Source organism: Giraffa tippelskirchi, chromosome 5 (assembly GCF_054371585.1).
Source record: "Giraffa tippelskirchi isolate mGirTip1 chromosome 5, T2T-mGirTip1v1.2.pri, whole genome shotgun sequence".
Lineage (NCBI taxonomy): Eukaryota > Metazoa > Chordata > Mammalia > Artiodactyla > Giraffidae > Giraffa > Giraffa tippelskirchi.
In genome coordinates, this window is record NC_137279.1 from 16185679 (window position 1) to 16205655 (window position 19977).

Consider the following 19977-nt stretch of genomic DNA (forward strand, 5'->3'; position numbering starts at 1 on the left):
GCTCAGCTGGTAAAGAATCCTCCTGCAATGCGGGAGATCTGGGTTCAATCCCTAGGTTGGGAAGATCTCTTGGAGAAGGTAACAGCTACCCACTCCAATATTCTGGCCTGGAGAATTCCATGGACTGCATAGTCCATGGGGTCGCAGAGTCAGACAAGACTGAGCGACTTTCACTTTCACTGAATCAGATTATGCTGATACCAACTTTGGAGAAACTGCTGACTCTGAAATAACAAAAGGAGTAAGAACACATTTTTAAAATCCCACTCAAGGCTTCCCTGGTGGCTCAGAGGTGAAGAACTCACCTGCCCATGCAGGGGACACAGGTTGGATCCCTGGTCCGGGAAGCATGTGCTCCAACTACGGAACCTGAGCTCTAGAGAAACTACTGAGCCCATGTGCCACAACTACTGAGGTCTGCACGCCACAGAGCCCACGCCCTGCAACAAGAGAAGCCCCCATGATGAGAAGGCTGCCCGCACGCTGCAACTAGAGAGTGGTCCCCGTGCACTGTAACTAGAGCAAAGCCCATGCAGTAGTGAAGACCCAGCACAGCCAAAAAAAAAAAAATCCCTTATCACTCTGACGTAACAACTATGGAAGTCTGTCTGCATCTTAATCATACTTATACAAATGGGTTAAGAGCAGGGTATGTAAGAAAGCTAGTAACCAGTGCCCTCTAAAGCTTCCTCCGAAGAAGTCTAACGAGAAGAGTGCAGGTTCTCCTTTACAGGTATCAGTTACAATGATTCACATGACTGGGAAATCCACCTGCAATGCAGGAGCCGCAGGAGACTCGGGTTCGATCCTGGGGTCAGGAAGATCTCCTGCAGGAGGGTGTGGTGACCCACTTCAGTATTCCTGCCTGGAGAACCCCATGGAAAGAGGAGCCTGGTGGGCTACAATGGGTCTCAATGAATCAGACACGACTTAAGTGACTGAACAGCAACAAATGACTGGGAAGGTGGCATGCCATCCACAGGCCTCAGGGTCATAAGTAGAGCCGAAGAGCTGAGCAAAGCTTCCCGCTGTCTCTGTGGTTCCATGCTTCTTTACCTGGTCTTCAGTTACTCCAGCTGGGTCAACCCTCGTGATGGCCTGCGGGTCCAGCACCTCACTTACTCTTTCTTCCCTTATGTTTGAGAGCGTTTCTCATCGTCTGAAGAGTGTACATTTCGCTGAAGATGTGTGTATTTGAAAGGTGGAAAGACAACTCTTTACATACATCTGCTAATGCAGGAAGCCCAAATAATTTGAAAATAGTCCTTGATAGTCATTAATCAAGTACTGAATCAAGTACTGAGATGACACCAGGGGGTCAGGTAAACTCCAGCCCGCAGGCCCGGGCCTATTTCTGTAAATAATTATACTGGACCACGGCTCCATTCACTTGTTTACAGACTGTCCCCGGCTGCCTTCCAGGTCCAACAGCAGACCAGCTGTAATGGACACTGTGAGGCCTGCAAAGCGTAAAACATTTACTGTTTGGAGCTTTACAGAAAGAGTTTGCCAGCCTCCGTACCACACCAAAGTATCCCAACCTGAGACAAACATATATCTGTGTTACACTATTGGGGGGTGTGTGTGTGTTCAGTCGTGTCTGACTCTTTGAGGCTCCATAGACAGTAGCCCGACAGGCTCCTCTTGTCCATGGAATTTTCCAGGGAAGCATTCTGGAGCAGGTTGCCCTTTCCTCCTCCAGGGGATCTTTCTGACCCAGGGATCGAACTCATCTCTCTTGCATCTCCTGCACTGGCAGGTGATATACTCACCCACACTGTATTGTTCTCAGGAAAATAATCCAAAAAGGACGTTATGAGAAGCTTCCCCTTTGTCATCCCTTTTAAAACATCTTACATCCCCAGTACCACACTCAAGCCACACCAAGTATAAAGGGTTACAAATATTCAGATTTTATTATAAATAAAATACTGTTCTTTTTAACATAAAAAAGGCCAAGTGTTGCATTTTTTTTTACCACCCTGGAGAGCAAGACCGTAGAGATTAAGGCAAACAGCTCAAGTGAAGGCACACGGAAAAGGGCCACAGTTGGAATTAAAAGGGAAACTTCCAGGGAACAGCTGTGTATGTTCCCTGCGACACCCCGCATTCTGCAGCAGCCACCCTGTCAGTTTCATTACATATAATACAGATAACTGGAACTATACAATACAATAATGGCTATATTGCAGCAGTGTAATGAAGGTATCCTCTTATAAAGAACTTTTATTTTAAAAATAAAATTCTGTTTAAAAATATACCACATAGATGGCAAAGGAGAAAAGAAACCACCAATCTCCCCAATTTCACTGTGGCCTAAGACTTACTGGAGTGAACCTGACCCACAGCCTAGGTGGGAGAACCACCCTCGCAGTCTATCTTCAGTCCTTTTCCTGCAACCTTGACCAAAATGTCTACTGGGATGTGACCACATAACAAGAGGAACTAGCTAGGAAACACTGATGTGAACACTTGGCAAGAAAGAGTCGTGCCTCCTGGGATGGGAGAAGAGGCCCGAGAGGAGGAACAGAGTGATGCCAGGTCAAGACACCACTAAGTCAACTCTGGGATGCAAGGAGATGGAAAGGAGAAGAATGAGGACAGACCACCTCTCCCACTCTACCTATCCATAGCACGATCCCTGATGCCTTACAAGTACTCAGTAATTATGCACCTCCCTATCAAAATGACCCATCCAGTCCAAACAACTGCCAGAAAGGATATTTCCAGCTCATCTCTGGCTAGGCTCACACTGATGGTGAAGATGTCCTTCAGCACGCTTTCCCAATTCCAGCATTCCCTGTCAACCTGGCACTCCTGCTCTGGGGCAGGCATTAAGAACACTGTGCTGTGGTTGAGGACCACCAGGACTGCAGTGGAAGAGGGTTCCAGGTACCTCTTTCTCGTGGCTGTGTGTGGAGGAAAGCAGGTGGATGTGAATGTCAGAGAATAGACACGCTGCAAACACAAGGCGAAGGGCAGACCAACGGGGAGCAAATCCAATCCAAAGAACGGCAGATGGAAGAGAAGGAGGTATACAGACGCACTGTGCCGGTGGAGAGGAAAAATGAAGTGAAGAAGTGAATGGACAGTGTCATTCCAGAAACAGGACAAGGGTATTTACATAAACTCCTTACTCTATAACCATGATAAACAACAACAAAAAAAAAACATTCACACAAAAATATAAATTTGAAATAATTAATAGCACCAGTGTGTCAGATAATAGTTTCTTTCCCCCGCTACGCAAAGTACAAAGTTGCATAGTGTTAAAGGCTATATATGAATCTTGAAGGCGGGCTGGCAGGAGGAGGAAGGGGTTTGTGGCAGAGAATCAGCACGCTGTGATCTTGGAAGAAAATCACAGAGCTGAGGATCAGAAGTTGAGAAGCCCACTAGGAAACTCCACGTAAGGGCCTTCCATCTACACTTGGAGGGAAGGTCTAGAGGTGGTTTAGATCACAAAGTGCAGGAACTAGATGGTGTTGGCAGCTGCGTGAACTACTGAGTGCAAGTATTTGCCACCAGGATTTGGTAAACTGTGTTTTGAGGGATTCTATGTGATGGGAGCATCAGAAGAAAACTGAAACTAAAAAAAGGGTCTAATATTTCATCTCTCCCCAATGGAAGAAAAATGGATACGTGGGATCCTGACAATGCAAGTCACATCTAAGTTCTATCCCTTTGCTAGAAAAGACTAGGACAAGGAGGCTTTTGCTTTGTTTGTCAAGATCTTAAGGACCAACCACCATTCTCTGCCAGGTAATAACACTAGTTCCAAGACTAATATACTTAAAAAAAAAAAGCTCTAAGAATTAGTTTGATTTGGAAAAAAAAAAAAAACTTTAGTGGTTATCATATCCCTATTTCTTCTGTATAAATTCCACTTATAGGAATAGAAGGCGTCTGTTGGTGAGTGCAAGCTGCCCGTTCAGATTTAAAGTATCAGCTGCCCAAAGATCTGAAAAAAGTTTATCTTCCTAGTCAATTATTAACATCTGAGAAAATGTTCGGCCTACTTCTGCAGTCTCATATTCTCCTGGAGACTGTCATAAATCATTGCATCCTTACCCGTGGATGGCTCAGTGTCCTAAACTCAAATAGCTAAAACAACTGATGATGGCTCTCGACATTCTGAATGACCAATACCTTTGGCACAGGAGGTGTATCTCCTTTTTGCTTAAGAGGAGGAGGGGCAGGAGATGTAGATGCATTTTCTTTGCCTATAGACTGGATATACTGGCCATCACAATGCTACTGTTAGTAGCCAAACTTTTCCTTCATAGAAACAAGAGTACTGAGACTGAGGAGGTTCTGTTGGCATCAGTGAGAAAGGGAGGGCTACTTGCTCAGCCCTGGCATACAATGGTTCCCACGAAGTGTTTAAGCCATTGCACAGTAACGCAGGACGCCACGTCCTTATGCGACTCGGAAGGGACAGGTGGCTCTGAAGGAGCGCCGTTAAGTGGAAGAGAGACTTTATTAGATAGAACCCTTTGTTCCTGATTCACGATGTTTAATTTGCTTCTCTTTAAACTTTGTGACTTTTCCTGGTTCAATAGGACAGTGGTGGAGAGCAGCAGAGAGTGGGGGGCAGGGGTCTGAAAAATGTCCTCTTTGTGTGAAGGCGCTCTGTGGCCTCACGGTGGCTCCCTACAGGAAGATGCTAGGGCTTCTCAATGGACGGGGTGTTGAAGCAGCCGGAGGGTAAGGTCTTCTTGATGTCTTCCAGGTTGCGGATGTCCTTCAGGATCTCCTCGATGTCTCGGTTATAGTCCATGATGGCAGCCTCCTGCTTCCTGGCTTCGTTCTCCAGGTTGGACACCTTCCTGTCTAGATCACTGACTTTCATTTCATCTTTGGCTTTGTTCAGGGTGCCTTCAATCTCATTTAGCTTGTTCAGGTCCACTGTGTCCAGCTGCCCTACAGAGTCAGAAGACAGATGCACGCAGTGTGGATTATGACATCACTCCACAAGCACTGCCCACCCTCAAACCCGCCAGCCCTTCTACAGAGGAAGACCAGCAGCTGCCACCACACAAAAGTGGCCTGAGAACTGGACGCCTAACTAATGAGAACATACTGTACAGCAGACAGAACTCAACTTAATGCACTGTGGTGACCTCAATGGGAAGGAAGGCCAGGAGGGTGGGGATGTATGTATACATATGGCTGATTCATTTTGCTGTAGAGCAGAAACTAACATGGCATTGGAAAAGTTAATTTAAAAAGGGAGGAGGCACTAACAATGCAGACCAAGTACAAACACTGACCTAACCCAGCAGGGATGGGTCAGAACATATAATGAATATTGGGGCTTGATTTTTTTTTTTCTCAGAATATGGTTTCTGTGAAATGTTTTCTGAATATATAGCTACTATGTCCTAGCCCTTGTGCCTCCTTTTTGTCGTTTTAGTGCCCTTTGATAAACATAAAAACCTTTAAGCTAGAACCCTAAGCCCTCAGCTCTTGGATACCAGGGAGACTGGGTTGCTTTGGGGGAGTGTTACCCTGCTCCTGGAGTTCGGCTCTATTATAGAAGCCCTCCTGTGGAGAATGGCCAGGGTTGAAAGTCTGAAATAATTTTAGCAAAGCTTTGCTTTAAAATTAGCACGAAAAAGAGGTCCCTTTGAAAGGAACTATTTCTGTATAAACGAAAGCAGACAGCCAGCTGCAGTACTTTGTGTATACTGTACTTGATTAAATTCTCACAAGACCATTCGACATCAATGATTCTCAGATGTTAAGTAATTTGCCCAAATTTGCACGGCTTACAGGCAACAAAGCAACAATTCCAACCCAAGTCTGACTAACTTTAAAAGCCAACCTTTTCTGCCACAAGAGCTACCTCATCTAGCTTACTTTCATTTTAAAATCCATCTGCTGGCACGTAATTTATTATTCTTCAAAATTAAGACAGATAAAAATATCACACACACCCCCCCCCACAAAACAAAATATTGACCAAAACCAAACTTTAAAGACTAACACATTAAAACAGGATGCCTTGCTACAAAGCTGTACTAGTTAGAGTATCGTGTGTGCTACGTCGCTTCAGTCGTGTCCGACTCTGCAATCCTGTGGACTGCAGCCTGCCAGGCTCCTCTGCCAAGCAAGAATACTGGAGTGGGTTGCCATGCCCTCCCCTCCAGAGGATCTTCCCAACCCAGGGATCGAACCTGGGTCTGCTACCTGGCAGGTGTATTCTTTCCTACTAGTGTCACCTGGGAAGCCCACTGGTTAGAGAAATTACAGCTTTATAATGCAGACTGGTGACAAAAGTACATCTATCCTATAATGAGGTCTGCTCCCTATCAAACTGGATTAAAGGAAAATTTCAATAAGCTTATATTTCCTTCAAAACAAAAGCCTTTTCTCTCATTTTGCATAAAAACCATCAGCTCATCAGATTATCCTTTAAAGTGTTCTTTTATTCTCTGAAATCCTTCTCTTCAAACTCTTTGAAGACATTCTGCCAGCAGGATGAGCTAAGAATGATCATTGCTCAACTATATTATAAACCTTGATCATAAAAGAGCCATGCTAGCTGGCAGCAAACCTTTAAAATTTTATTAAGTCCTCGGATCATGGTCAGATTCCGATACTGAGGTCAGATTCCGATACTGAGGTCAGATTCCATGGAAGGACCTAGTAAGTACATGTTGAATTAATACAACTTAAAAGTCACGATTCAGTTTACACAATCTTTGCACTGTAACATCTACTTTTGAGTCAACTATCTCAGATCCCAAGAACAGTACAAAGAATTCAAAAACTGCCTATAATGACTACAGTTACTTACCAAGCTGCTCCAGGAGGTCATTAATAAGGTTGAGGAGGCTGGTAACAGAGTTTTTGGCTTTTCTGGCATTGATCTCGGCTTCCTGAGCAGCCTGTGAAGCCTGTACCCCAAAAAAGGATAAATAATAAATGATACATTTTCATCTTCTTGAAATATCTTTCCCCAATGAGTCAACAAATCTAATTTTCAGATGGTTTCCCTTCTTCTAACTCATGAAACTATAATCTCTCACTGTAGGGAGTTTGGGGTCATATCTTCACGTTGAGGATGTTGTTATTTTTAATTCACATGATAGTCATAAACAGGCAGTCGTATGCCTATACTATACTGTATTTGTATTTCAAATATCAATGTTATAATTTCCTTTTCTCACCTTCTTACTCAAGAATACATGAAGGTGTATTCAAAATAAAACCCATCAAGCAGAAACAAGTTACTTAAAAGATTTTTTTTTTTTGGTTCTCTGCTTCTTCTTTTTTAAAAATTTAACCAAATTTATTTAGTTATTTTTCAGCCACACCATGTAGCATGTGGGATAGACTCCCAACCAGGGACTGAATCCATGACCCCTGCAGTGGAAGCACGGAGCCTTGACCACTGGACGACCAAGGAAGTCCCTACGAGTTACTTTTTAAGGATGAATTCAAAAACTATTAATACATTTTAGAACTAGAACATGTCTTCCAAGACTTTATTATCAGAAATAGCCTATTCTTGGAAAATTTTCATAATTATGTGATATTCTTCTAAAACTCCCTCTCCCCCTGTAATCACACACAAAAATGCACACACACAAACTGAGACAATACAATTTATATTTAAAAAAATCAACCAAAGGTAAACCTATTTGGGAAAATTCCATGAAACCTGAACAAATATGCTTCTGCATGAGTCACAGGAAATGGCAATGGAAGAGGAAGTGTCTAAGGATCAGAAAACAGATGCTCTCACAAATAAATCTGGTCAGGATATACACCAGCAGCTTTGAGCTTCCCACCACAGAACTGTTTTTCCTAGCTTTTTCTGGGTCAACAGAAATACAAAACTTTTGCATAGAGAAACAACGTGAAAATTTTAAAAAGAAAAAGAAAGCGAGAGGAAAAAACCTTCACAAATAAATGATAAATCTCTGTTCAAATCGCAGCCACTACCACTGTGTCTTCCCGGGCAGTCTGCAAATATCCTAGCAGAGATGCTGGCCCCAGGACTGCAAGTCACCGATGGCATTTATCCCACTGTCTGCAGCCCCCTCTTCTAGGAACAACTGTGAGCTTTCACCCTTTTCCTTAAAAAGACAGGTTACAGACTCCAACAATACTGATGCAATTCTGGCCTTCCAGGCTATTTAACTATAAATGGGATAGTACATATGAGGGTGCCCTGTGCTCCTTATAAATTATTTACCAAGAGGAATAAAAGATAGATCTTTTTTCTTCCCTTTGAATGGAATTCATACCTTCTTTGAGGGTATGAAGATATACAGAATATACATCTTTTCCCTTCTTTCAACAGGCTCTAAATCTCATGTTTCTATGACTGCATTAAAAAAATAATAAAATCCAGAGACCCTCAGCATATATGAAAGACACACATTTTTACTATGTGGGAATTTTCACTTGGGACATACCTTGCTATAGAAAATTCAGATAATCCAAAACAAAAAATCAAAAAATGCATAATAAATTAAGGTATTTGCAGAGGGATACTTCTGTTATCACTTCCCTAAGGACTTCTTCATTAGATTAACAACCTTAGCAGTTCTTCTTTCTATCCCAAGGTGAAAATGATCTACCATGATCATTTATACAGCCACTCAGTTGTGTCTGACTCTTTGTGACCTCATGGACTATAAAGTCCATGGAATTCTCCAAGCCAGAATACTGGAGTGGGTAGCCTTTCCCTTCTCCAGGGGATCTTCCCAACCCAGGGATTGAACTCAGGTCTCCCATACTGCAGGTAGATTCTTTACCAGCTGAGCCACCAGGGAAGCCCAAGAATACTGGAGTGGGTAGCCTATCCCTTCTCCAGCAGATCTTCCCAACCCAGGAATTGAACTGGGGTCTCTGCACTGCAGGCAGATTCTTTACCAGCAGAGCTATGAGGGAAGCCCACACAAAGGAGTTCATGTCTTGTCGTTACTGTGATTATAATCAGATTGAACTGGAAAGAAATTATTTCCATTGTGACTCCACTAGTATTTCAAAAGCAAAATATTGCATAAAACAGAAAAATGGACCCCAGTCCTTCGGGAGACCATGCATTCACGAGTCAATTTTGTTACAAACAGAGCTATGTATACACATCATCACAGTAAGTGAAAAATTGAATTGGATATAACTTTGGTATGTTTTGTCATCTTCAAAACTATCCTTTTACACAAGAAACTGGTCTTTGCTAAAGGCAAGTTGCTGGGAGACTAAGAGGAGGAAGGAAATTAACTTTTCATTACATTCCTTTTTTTCCCCTTTATGACTATATCCCATTTATGAATTACCCATTCAAAAATATAAATACTTTCAAATGTCCTAAAACCTCAAATGTGTAAAACAATGTTTTGCTTTTAATTGAGAGTAGCTTTGGGAAGAAACTCTTGTGCAACAATCTGGCAGAAGATCCAAATTCTTTGTCGTCTATGTAAGTTACTAAACCAATTCTTGACCAGGAAACACAATTGAAAGCAGAAGTCAATAGGAGAGAGACTCCTCAACAAGTCAGGAATCTTTCATCACTAAACACCCTTCACTTTCTACTCCTTAGCAAAAATGCCAGAATCACTTACCATCCCTGCCATCATCATATCCTGGTCAGCATCCTCTTGTTTTTTCTTCAGCTCTTTTTCTGCTTCCTGTAGTTGTTTCAACATATTATTCACCTCATTATCCAGATCTGTAACTTCTGCAAAAGTCCTTTCAGCTTCTGCCTTGGTGCTGGTAGCGTTCTAGACACAAAATAAACAATTGCTGATGAAAAAATGTTTTCTTTTCTCTAAAGTATTCTGCCACTCAAAACTAGGATCCATAAACTAGGCTCAAAACTAGGATCTAGAAACAACAGGGCAATAATTTGCTCTATAATTTGTACTGTAAGTTAAATTGTGTTATCATTTATTTGGGCTAGAAATAACGGTAATGAAAAAAATAACATTACCACCTAACATAATAACATTTTACAAAGCACTGTTATTTGTATCCTCTTATTTAATCCAGTTAATAAAAATTCCTGTTCCATCGTTGCCATTTTTAGTTGGGGTCACATCGCTGCAACATTTAACTGGTGTATACTTTTCACCACATCACACTGATTAGACTCTTTCACATGGATAATTTTTCTATTCAAAGCTTGTCTTATTCTAGTTGGCAGTTCATTATAATGTACAAAAAGTCCATAACCCTAAAATATATCTGCTCTAAATAAACTAAAAAAAGTGTTTGATTTTCAAAACATATAAGTTTACAATCAGCTCCAATCTCTCCTTTAAATGAAACAGACTGATCTTTAAGTAGGGGAAAGCCAGCCTAAAGAAGTTATTCTTTAAGATGAGCAGAAAGAATCCTGGCATGGGCAGCTAAAAAATCCTGAAGAGGTGGGGCTTAGATATGGCGATATGTTTGTTTGAAAGGGGGGTGTGAAAAACTGTATAGACTTGACACTCTACATAAGACAGAAAAAAATTAACTATCCATGGCAGGGAACTGTGTTTATTTAGAAAGAGTCCGATTTTTTTTGTGGGAGGGGACTCTATGGGTCCCTGAAGCTACCCTCCTCCTCACAACTCAGACCCCGCCACCGAGATATAGTAGAGATTTCAGAGTAAAGGACCCTTTCTTTCTTTTGTTGCATCACATAGCATGTGGGATCTAGTTTCCTGACCAGGGACTGAAGCTGCACCCCCAGTATGGGAAGCATGGAGTCTGAAGCATGGAGTCTTAACCACTGGACCGCCAAGAAGTCCCAAAGGATCCTTTCAATAACTCTCGCCTCTTAATCAACGTGGTTACCTGCTCTAATGCTCGGTTTAAAAAAAAAAAAGAGAAAAAGGAATGACAAAGATGGAGTAATATAACTTTACTGTAGTCAAGGAAAAAATGTGCAAGACCTTTCAGGGGGTGGTGTCTGGAGAACCTGGAAAACGACTAGAGAATAGAGAACATGTGAGCAAAGGCCTGGTTTCGGACAGGAGGGGCGTGCACACCTTCTGGACAGCGCTGGCGATCCTCTCCGCCTCGTGAGCCTTGTTCTTGGCCTCGGTGGCATCTGCAGCAGCATTGCCCAGCGCCTGCTGAGCTTCCCTGGTCTTTTCATTGGCTTCAATTATGGTCTGGTTGATGGCAGGGATTCTCCTTAGGGCCTCCTCTGCAGCCGTCTTGTTATCATTCACTCGTCTATCAAAATCTAAAACAGGTTCAAGGAATGCATTTGAACTAAACTCTCAACAAGCCAAAAGGGAAACTTCCACAGAGGTGTCACTAGATTTTGTTTTATGAACAACAGAAGTCAGGGGAAAAGAATGAAAAACAACATGGACTGAAATCTCAGGAAAACAAAGCTCACGGCTCTATATGGAAGATTCACGGGAATGAACACCTGCTTCTGCAAGGCAAATTCTCACTTGAAACATTTATTTTCATGCAGAACCGAGGATGCTATCACCTCCACCTCAACCAATATTGAAAGATGCAGCTTTTTCGGTGTTTGCTATGTGTAAAGTACTGAGTTGAGAGCTTTATGAATTTTTGTAACTGCATCATGGGTATACGTTAGAAAATTGAGGATTAAAAAGGTAGATCATTTTTTCAAGGATTCACAGTACGTGTAAGAAGTAGATCAGGTATTCTAACTCAAACCCACTGACACAGAGCCCATACATTCAACCATTATCCTGTAAAGCTTCTGTATTTACAGAACTTATATTTATCAGAAGCAAGTTCAAGGCTATACAATGAACTGAGCGTAGTTCTTTTTTATCTGGGGTAAAGAAAGAAAACCAAGACTGAGATGCAATTGGCAAAGAAAATGAAAGATACTCTCCATTTACCAATACAAAGCAGTTAAACAGGCATATCTCAGTTAAAAGAAATATATATATATATTTTTTGGCTTTCATACCATGACATGATATGTAAAATGACATGAGCTCTGGGATTTTTCTTTGAAATACTTAAAAAGGTAGGGAAGGTGTTGAGGGATAAAGTAAGTGCAGTAAAAATCTTAACTGTTGAATCTGAATTACAGATATACAGGATTTATTATACTATTATCTCTCATACTGTATGTGGTCAGAAAAATCTCACAGTAAAAATCTTTTACAAAAGAAAGAAAACCAGCCTAACAGAGGACATTTACCCTGTTACCTCACCCTCTCATACCTTTCAGGTTGCTGAGAATGTCATTGGCTTCTTGTAAGGTGTTTCGTCCCTTTTCGGCAGCTTCTTCAGCAAGAGCCTTGGCAGCATCAGCTCGGGCAAGGAGTTGGTCGGCAGTCTGCAAACACATGGCAGATCAGAGGACAAAGCCTCCCAGGTAAAAGCCCTCTCTCAGAACAGACCTGGCACCTCCAGGCAACCCCACTCTGACACCAGCCAGCATACAACAGCTCAGGCCTGGGCATCGGCATAGCGCCCTCCTCTGATTTCTTCTTTGTGTGTTTTGTCGCTTCTGCAATTTGTGGTGACGGCTCAGACACAGTTTACAGTCAGACAATTTCGATTTTTGCCTCACGAAATGAAGCAATCTGCAAAGCACACAAACCTGCTGTTCAGTCTTTCCTTTCTCCAGAAGCTTCTTTACTTCAAATTCTTTGCCTCTCATGTCCTCTCTGAGGTCCTCGTAATCTTTCAACTTCTGGTCAATCAGACGGTCCAGATCTTCAGCTTCCTTCTTGATTTTATTTGCCTCATTCTATGAAAAGCAAGTAAGATCACATATGTTAGAAAAAACAACCTAACCTGCCCAAAAGATAGCCTCAGTAACTCTGTTAATACTTAGTAGATAGTTTTGAAAAGAACAGCACAGGCAAGATTTTATGGACCTTTTTAAGAAAAAAAAAAACGAGGTATACCTTACCTATACACAGTGAAATGCACAGTACTTAGTTTTATGAGTTTTGACAAATATATTCACCTGTGTAACCAAACCCCAATCAAGATACACAGTATTTCCACCCAGGAAATGCCCTTGTATCTCTTTCCAGTCCATTTCCCCACCCACCTCTCCAACAATGTGGCTGCCACTGGTCTGTTTTTTTATCATCATAGATTAGTTTTGCCTATTGCCAAATTCCATATATATGAAATCATAAGTATGTACAAACCTAGACAGCACATTAAAAAGCAGAGACATTACTTTGCCAACAAAGGTCCATATAGTCAAAGCTATGGTTTCTCCAGTAGTCATATAGGAATGTGAAAACTGGACCATAAAGGAGGCTGAGAGCCAAAGAATTGATGCTTTTGAACTGTGGTGCTGGAAAAGACTCTGAGAGTCCCCTGAACTGCAAGGAGATCAAACAAGTTAATCCTAAAGAAAATCGATCCTGAATATTCACTGGAAAGACTGATGATGAAGCTGAAGCTCCAATACTGTGGCTACCTGATGCGAAGAGCTGACTCATTAGAAAAGACCCTGATGCTGGGAAAGACTGAAAGCAGGAGGAGAAGGGGACGACAGAGGATGAGATGGATGGATGATATCACCAAATCAATGGACGTGAGTTTGAGCAAGCTCCAGGAGATGGAGATGGACAGGGAAGCCTGGCGTGCTGCAGTCCATGGGGTCGCAAAGAGTCGGACACGACTGAGTAACTGAACAACAACAATGGTATTGTACGTGTCTGAAGAGATTTAAAACATTATGATAAAAATAAAGTCAAGACCTCGGACATAAGAATAACTTAACATATTTCAAGTTTAATGTAAAAAATACACCATTTATATAGAACCTGGTGTGAGGATTCATGACTAGAGTACAGATGAAATAAAATATCATCAACCCCCAAATATTTTACCTGCCCCAAAGCATCCTGACATAGTTCTTTCATTTAAACCACTCTATTATTTCTCTCTTGTTCAAAAGCAGCTAGTGCCTGGGAGCAACGATTTAGGTGTCAAATATAATTTGAATTTAGGAGTGATTATTTGTATCACTAAAGGAGTCTTTTCTATTTAATGTTTATAATCACAGGATTATTTTACCTCAATAAGTTCTCTTTTTCTCAGGCAAGGCTTTATTGGGGCCCCTGCTGCAGCAGGGAGGAGTGAGAACAAGTACCAGGCTGCCTTGCTCACTGGTTCACCGAAAGGGGTGAGCTTGTTCCTTATATGGGGTGAGGGTAGGGGTGTATTAACGTATCTAACCTAGGACTCTGACTTTACCAGTGAGTCAACGGGAGGTCAGAGGAGGCACTGGGTTGGCCAATACCATAAGATCTTATGGAAAAACCCAAACAAACCTTTTGGCCAACTGAGTAGGGACTGACGACGGTTGAGGGGCAGTCAGAAGAGCGCTCCCCCAGACTGAGGGATCATGTGGGGGTGTGTTTGGTGGGGAGAGGGTGGGGGTGGCAAGGCTGTGCAGGCAGGTAGTCAGCCCAGTACCTCCAGTGCTTCCGAGTCCACAGGAATGAGCTGGGCTACACTGGCGTAGATCTCCACTGCTTTATCACCAGCCTTCTTGGCCTCCTCGTGTACTCGGGCAGCTTGCTTCTCTAGATCCTGGGAGATGTTCTTCGCTTGTTCATACCTAAGGAACAAAAGATGTGACCTAATGAAAACCTACATTCCTTTTAGCATCTTAATGCTAACCAGATTCATTCTAGTTTAAATCACTGTGACAGTATTTTCAAAACCTCAAAGAAATGCTATATTAAAATGCTATTATTTAATACCAATATAGCTTAAATTTCTTTTCACCTCATCACTTTATGGCATATAATGTACCATACGTTTTCTTATTTCAGACACCTTTTAAATATATGCAGCTTATTTTCTCTGCTTATTCTGTGATACTTTTTCTCTTCTCATTTATGCAGAATTTTAAGTAACACGGCTAGTCTTTACCATTCTCTGCTGATACAGCAATTGGATCAAATAAAATCTCCATGGCTCTATATCCCTTGCTCTAATTACTGCATCATTTCAAAAGCATGATTAATAAAAGATACCTTACTGCATGAAATGTCTGGCCTGAATTCACCAGCATTTAATTCTTCACTGAACTGGTGCCACTTACAAGAACAATTTAAATTATACTCACTTTCTATTAAGCTCTTCAATCTCAAATGCTGTTTGATTTTCTCCTGCTAGTGTCCTCAAAAGCAGATTGTATGCCTCAGCTGAGGTATCATTGGCTGTCTTTGCTACTCGTACAATGTCATCAGCTTCTTGTTTATGGCTATATAACATAACAGGAAAGACAAGTCATGAAACAGAACCTTTTAATAGGGAAAGAAGCAGAATTCAGGTAAAGCTTACCTTATTATATACATATACTACTGTGAGCAGAGTTCCACAACTATTGAAAAGTCTTATAAATTTGGAATTTTGTTATCATTTCAGTGGGGCTGAGTTTATAAATAAGCACTTTATAAGTGAGAAAATGACACTTCCCAAGACAGATTAATGATATAAAATATATAGGGACAAACACTTTTATTTCTTAAAAATTAGTTTTAAATTTAATTATTTAAGAATATTTACACGTGAAGCTATGTATGCTGGCAAGAACTCATTTCTCTAGTCATAAACACAAATCTCAGACCTCAGCTTTAAGGGCTATTCTGGTTCCGTTACTACCTAATCTTAAAACCCCTTTGACTGTTCAGATTTCTCACATGCAACCTAGGAAGAGCAATTCAATGCCAAATGGCAAAGAACACGTCAACTGGGACTGCTGGGTAACTGCTAAGGTTTTTTTTTTCAGCTCTAAAATTTCATATTACATTGCCACACTGCAATACGTGGCCATTCTTTTTGATCTGATAAACTTTCCTTCAAATTTCATGCAAGAAGTACACCATAATTAATTTATCTCCAAGACCTAATTTTTCTTGGGAGCTTTCTATAATGTTTTCAGCTGTCTTCTCTTAACCAGAAAATCCAGCTCTGAAACCATGAACGTTCTGTGAACTAAATTACAGCAGTTCACACACTCACATTTACAAAGAACAGAAAGAGAGCACATATGTCAAAGCAAGAGGCCAATCAATGTAATTGCTCAGACACTGAGGCTAAAATTCTATCAGGTTTTACTTAAGCACCCTAGACCCATGAGGTCTACTGTTCTGCAATGCATTTATAAACATTTATTGAGTACTTATTATGTGCCAGACATTGTTTCAAGCACTGGGACTTCAGCAATGAATAAAGCACACAAAAACACCTACCCTCACAAGGACTATATTTTAGCAATTTTATTTTTTAAAAAATGCTTTAACTTAATGCCTTCTATAATTTAAAGTCTTCTTAGGAAACTGCCTTACTTTTAATCAGAAATGAAATGATCTGTTTGGTGAATTTTCACGTGTACTATGAGTTATTAAATGTTTTCTATTAAAACTTGAAAATTAAACATTTTTTAAAAAAATTTCAAAATTAAAAAAAAAAAAAAACAAGGGACTTCTCTGGTGGTCCAGTGGTTAAGAACCTGCCTGCCAATGCAGGGGTACATGGGTTCAATTCCTGGTCTGGGAGGATCCCACATGCTGCAGAGCAACAAAGCTCACAAGCCACAACTTCTGAGTCCGTGCACCCTAGAGCTGGTGCTCCACAGCAAGAGAAGCCACCACAATGAGAAATCCCACACTGCACTGAAGAGCAGCCCCCACTCCCTGCAACTGGAGAAAAAACACATGCAGCAGCAGAGACCCAGCGCAGCCCAAAGTAAATAAATAAAACATTTTACAAAGTAATAACCTTAAAAAAGCAGCTAAGTTCTGAGCTTATCTATGAAGGTTAGGTTTCAAAATTAAAAATCTAAATTTTCCTTGGATATGTAGATACAATTTCCCTCCAAACCATCATATTCTAATATTCAAAGTAAATATTCTAATATCACAGTAAAGGTAAGAAAAGAGTACATGTAGTTCTTTTCAGAGTACAGAACATAACATGTCAGAAAAGAGAGCAAACTTTGCAAAAGTAATTATGTGGGAAGTGTCTGCGGGTGTACGATGGAACATGTACACGCCATAACATAAGCCATAACTTAATCATTAAAAAGGGATCTGGAGGTTACCGTTCAGCAAGCTTCCGTGCCTCTTCTGCCAAAAGGGTCATGTTGTTGGGGTCCCCTGTAGACTCTGGCTGAGTGATTGACTGAAGAGGAAGTAAACAAAGCACTAATCTCAAAGGAGGGGATTATTTATATTAATAAACAAGTGTCAAAACTAAATTTTTATCAATATTATTTAGAGAAAGAATGCCTCTTCATTTAAGAGATCTTCACTTAATATCAGCATCCTTGACTACTGATTATTATTTCTATTTTCAGTGGAGAATAAAGAAAGCTTAAATTGTCTAGAAGGACCAAAACTAGAGACAGGACCCAGATGTCCTTTGGTTCTAATTCAGTTTGGGATAACTATTTCATGGCGACTATGAGCAATGTGGCTTTCTTCCTCCAATGTTTAGAGACAAATAAAAAGATACAAGGAGTCAATTCATCTGAAGAAGCAGTAAAAGACTCGCTGCAAATGACCAAGGGACTCCCCCAGCCCCACCTCAGACGGTCCCCGTCACTCACCACATTGGCGATCGCGACCCTCGCTTTCTCAAGTTCTCTGGACGCGATTTCAATCAACTGCTCTGTGCTTTCTACCCGGGCACGTGCTTGTTCAGCCAAGTTTCCGGTCTCTTCAATGGTATTCCGGATATTCTGTAAACGGCTAATTTGGCTGAATAAGGTGTTATTCACTCTCTGGAGGCGATCCATCAAATTTTGGTCTACATCTGCAAGAGCAGTGCAGAAGAAAGTTCATAAACCATCTGAAGGAGGTGGGGAACATATCATCTCATATGAAATCTGAGGCACTGTTTCTCGTCACGCTTCCAAATATAGCATCTTTCTGACAAGTTTCCCAAAGCCAGCAGTAGAGCTGGTCAGTCCTCACTGTGTCCAGCAGTACCGCCACGGTTACATTCAACCACGGTCTCCGATTGTGTTTAACTGAAGATGAACACACCATCTCCCCCACTTGACAATGAGTCCCTCCCTTCTTACTCCACACGGCATCCCGGTCTTACACAATGACTGGCAAAGAGAAGACACTCAAAATGTATCTAATGAAGCGAAGATTTTGACACTCCAGCACATGCAAAACTGAATCATAAAAATACAAGGTTGGTAAAAGCACTACCAGCCCTGAGAGCTGGACAGTTTTCTAAACTAGGAAAAAACTCAGTTCAAAACAGAAGTTGAAATACAGCACCTTAAATTCATTTTTAAAATTTTAAACTAAGTAGACTCTTGCTGCCACCCTGCACATCCATGTAATTTCAGACTGATCTCTGTTTTTGAATAGTTCTTCCAATTGTTCTTTCTTAATTTTGCCCATTTGATTTAAACCTCATAACTGTATCCTAATCAATCAAGAAACAAATATAAGCCCATACAAAGATAATTCTGACATTATCAAAATTCTCACATGTCATGAGGTTATATTAATACACAGGAATCATCAAGTCAATCTTATTCAAACTGACCAGTTCTTTTTCTGCATGATGCTAGTGTTGGCATCTGAATTTTCCAAGTTATGTAAAAGAGATGAGAAGTTGAAGTCAAGATCAACAAAGGAATACAGGCTTGGAAAATAGCATCTTGGAAGCAGGGTCACCGGATCAATACACATGCAAAGCTGGTAGACTGCAAAACGCTCATCTAACTACAGAATGACCCTGTTCAGATGTTACTTAAACAATTCTTTGACAACCCAAAGATTTTTAACATAACACAAAATAAAAAACAAGTTGAAATCACGGAGAATCACTTAGATTTAGGAAGCAGCCAGTGAAGTTATAGAAGCCCCTTCCGTTTCAAACGCCAAGAAGGTAACATATCGATCTCTCTGGCCAGTTCTTTAGAGAAACAATAGTATCCCCCCAAAAGGGAAGAGACAACCTAAGTGGGTCACTTCAAAGCCCTCTAATTCCAAGTGTCCACTTGTACCGCATAATCTCCTTTCAAAACTGAAGAATAAACACAAGTTTAAACTACAAATGAATACTCAGGGAGAGTCTGAAAGGATAAATCATTAGGAAGATATTCTTATTCTTGGCTAGTTTGAACCTAAGTGGGAAAAGTCAGCCAGGAACTCCATGAATCAGGACTTAGTGGGAGTGGATTGTAAACCCCAGCCTCACTCTGGAGGCTCCCAAAGCGAGCAGAAACAGGAACCCATTACGCTCCCCGTACTTCAGGTGGCTCAGGGGGAAGTGTGGTGGCCATGGCTCCTGTTAGTGCTTCGTCCCACAGAATCATCTGCTTGGACAGAGGAAAGTTCATAGTCATTGTGGCTGAAAAGAGCCCGATGTGCCGCGGCCGCACCAAGGTGTGTGTGGAGCCTGGATGAGTGCAGTGCTGGCTGACCTTGCTTTCTCGCCCCTTGACTGAGCTCAAGTTGCTGGCCCCAGAGCTGTGTGCCACACCCCACCTCTCAGGCGGCCGACTGGCACTTAAGAATGACCACCCCACATTCAACTCTTCAACGGATATGGCAGGACAGATATGAATTTGTTACAGGAGAATACGTTAATGGAAAAACGTGTGTCAAAATTTGAAAGATGAACATTCTAAAAAAAAACCCCACCATTATTTATACAGAACAGGAAACCTATAAATTCTTTTTAATCTAGGTTTAAGACTTAAAATGTAACAACTGAGACAAAAGACATGTTTTCAACATCTCATTTTTCCATTTCTAAAAATTTACCTCATAGGAAAATTTCTGTACTGCCCGACAAAAATTAAACAAAGTTGCCCAAAATAGATATACCTAATTTCTTCCTTCTATACTTCAATCATTTTATAAAATTTTAGGGATATTTGTAAATATATTTGTAAATATTATACATTTGTAAATATATAAGCAATATATTTAGTTTTCGTTGACCCGTACCCTGACAAGAAGACTTCTCTAACTCATAGTGGAAATGGAGTCAAGAGGGAAGTTGATCATTGCGGCC

General features: G+C 41.1%; 1 protein-coding gene and 1 long non-coding RNA gene across 2 annotated transcripts in view; one reads left to right on the top strand and one right to left on the bottom strand.

Annotated features, from left to right (window-relative positions):
- Window positions 1-1890: 1890 nt before the first annotated feature.
- Window positions 1891-19977, bottom strand: part of LAMC1 (laminin subunit gamma 1) — a 121018-nt gene continuing 102931 nt past the window's right edge. Inside the window, exons 19-28 of the mRNA XM_081492530.1 lie at window positions 17540-17745; window positions 17033-17112; window positions 15053-15190; window positions 14395-14539; window positions 12551-12700; window positions 12169-12283; window positions 10995-11194; window positions 9582-9740; window positions 6803-6902; window positions 1891-4923 (exon numbers count right to left, since the gene is read on the bottom strand). Of these exons, the coding sequence (XP_081348656.1) occupies window positions 4667-4923; window positions 6803-6902; window positions 9582-9740; window positions 10995-11194; window positions 12169-12283; window positions 12551-12700; window positions 14395-14539; window positions 15053-15190; window positions 17033-17112; window positions 17540-17745 (1550 nt within the window). The 3' untranslated portion in view covers window positions 1891-4666. The remainder of the gene's footprint in view (window positions 4924-6802; window positions 6903-9581; window positions 9741-10994; window positions 11195-12168; window positions 12284-12550; window positions 12701-14394; window positions 14540-15052; window positions 15191-17032; window positions 17113-17539; window positions 17746-19977) is intronic.
- Window positions 5013-7893, top strand: LOC145506912 (uncharacterized). Its single transcript, XR_014054440.1, has 2 exons — window positions 5013-5156; window positions 7306-7893. It is a non-coding gene; the product is annotated as an uncharacterized LOC145506912 (long non-coding RNA).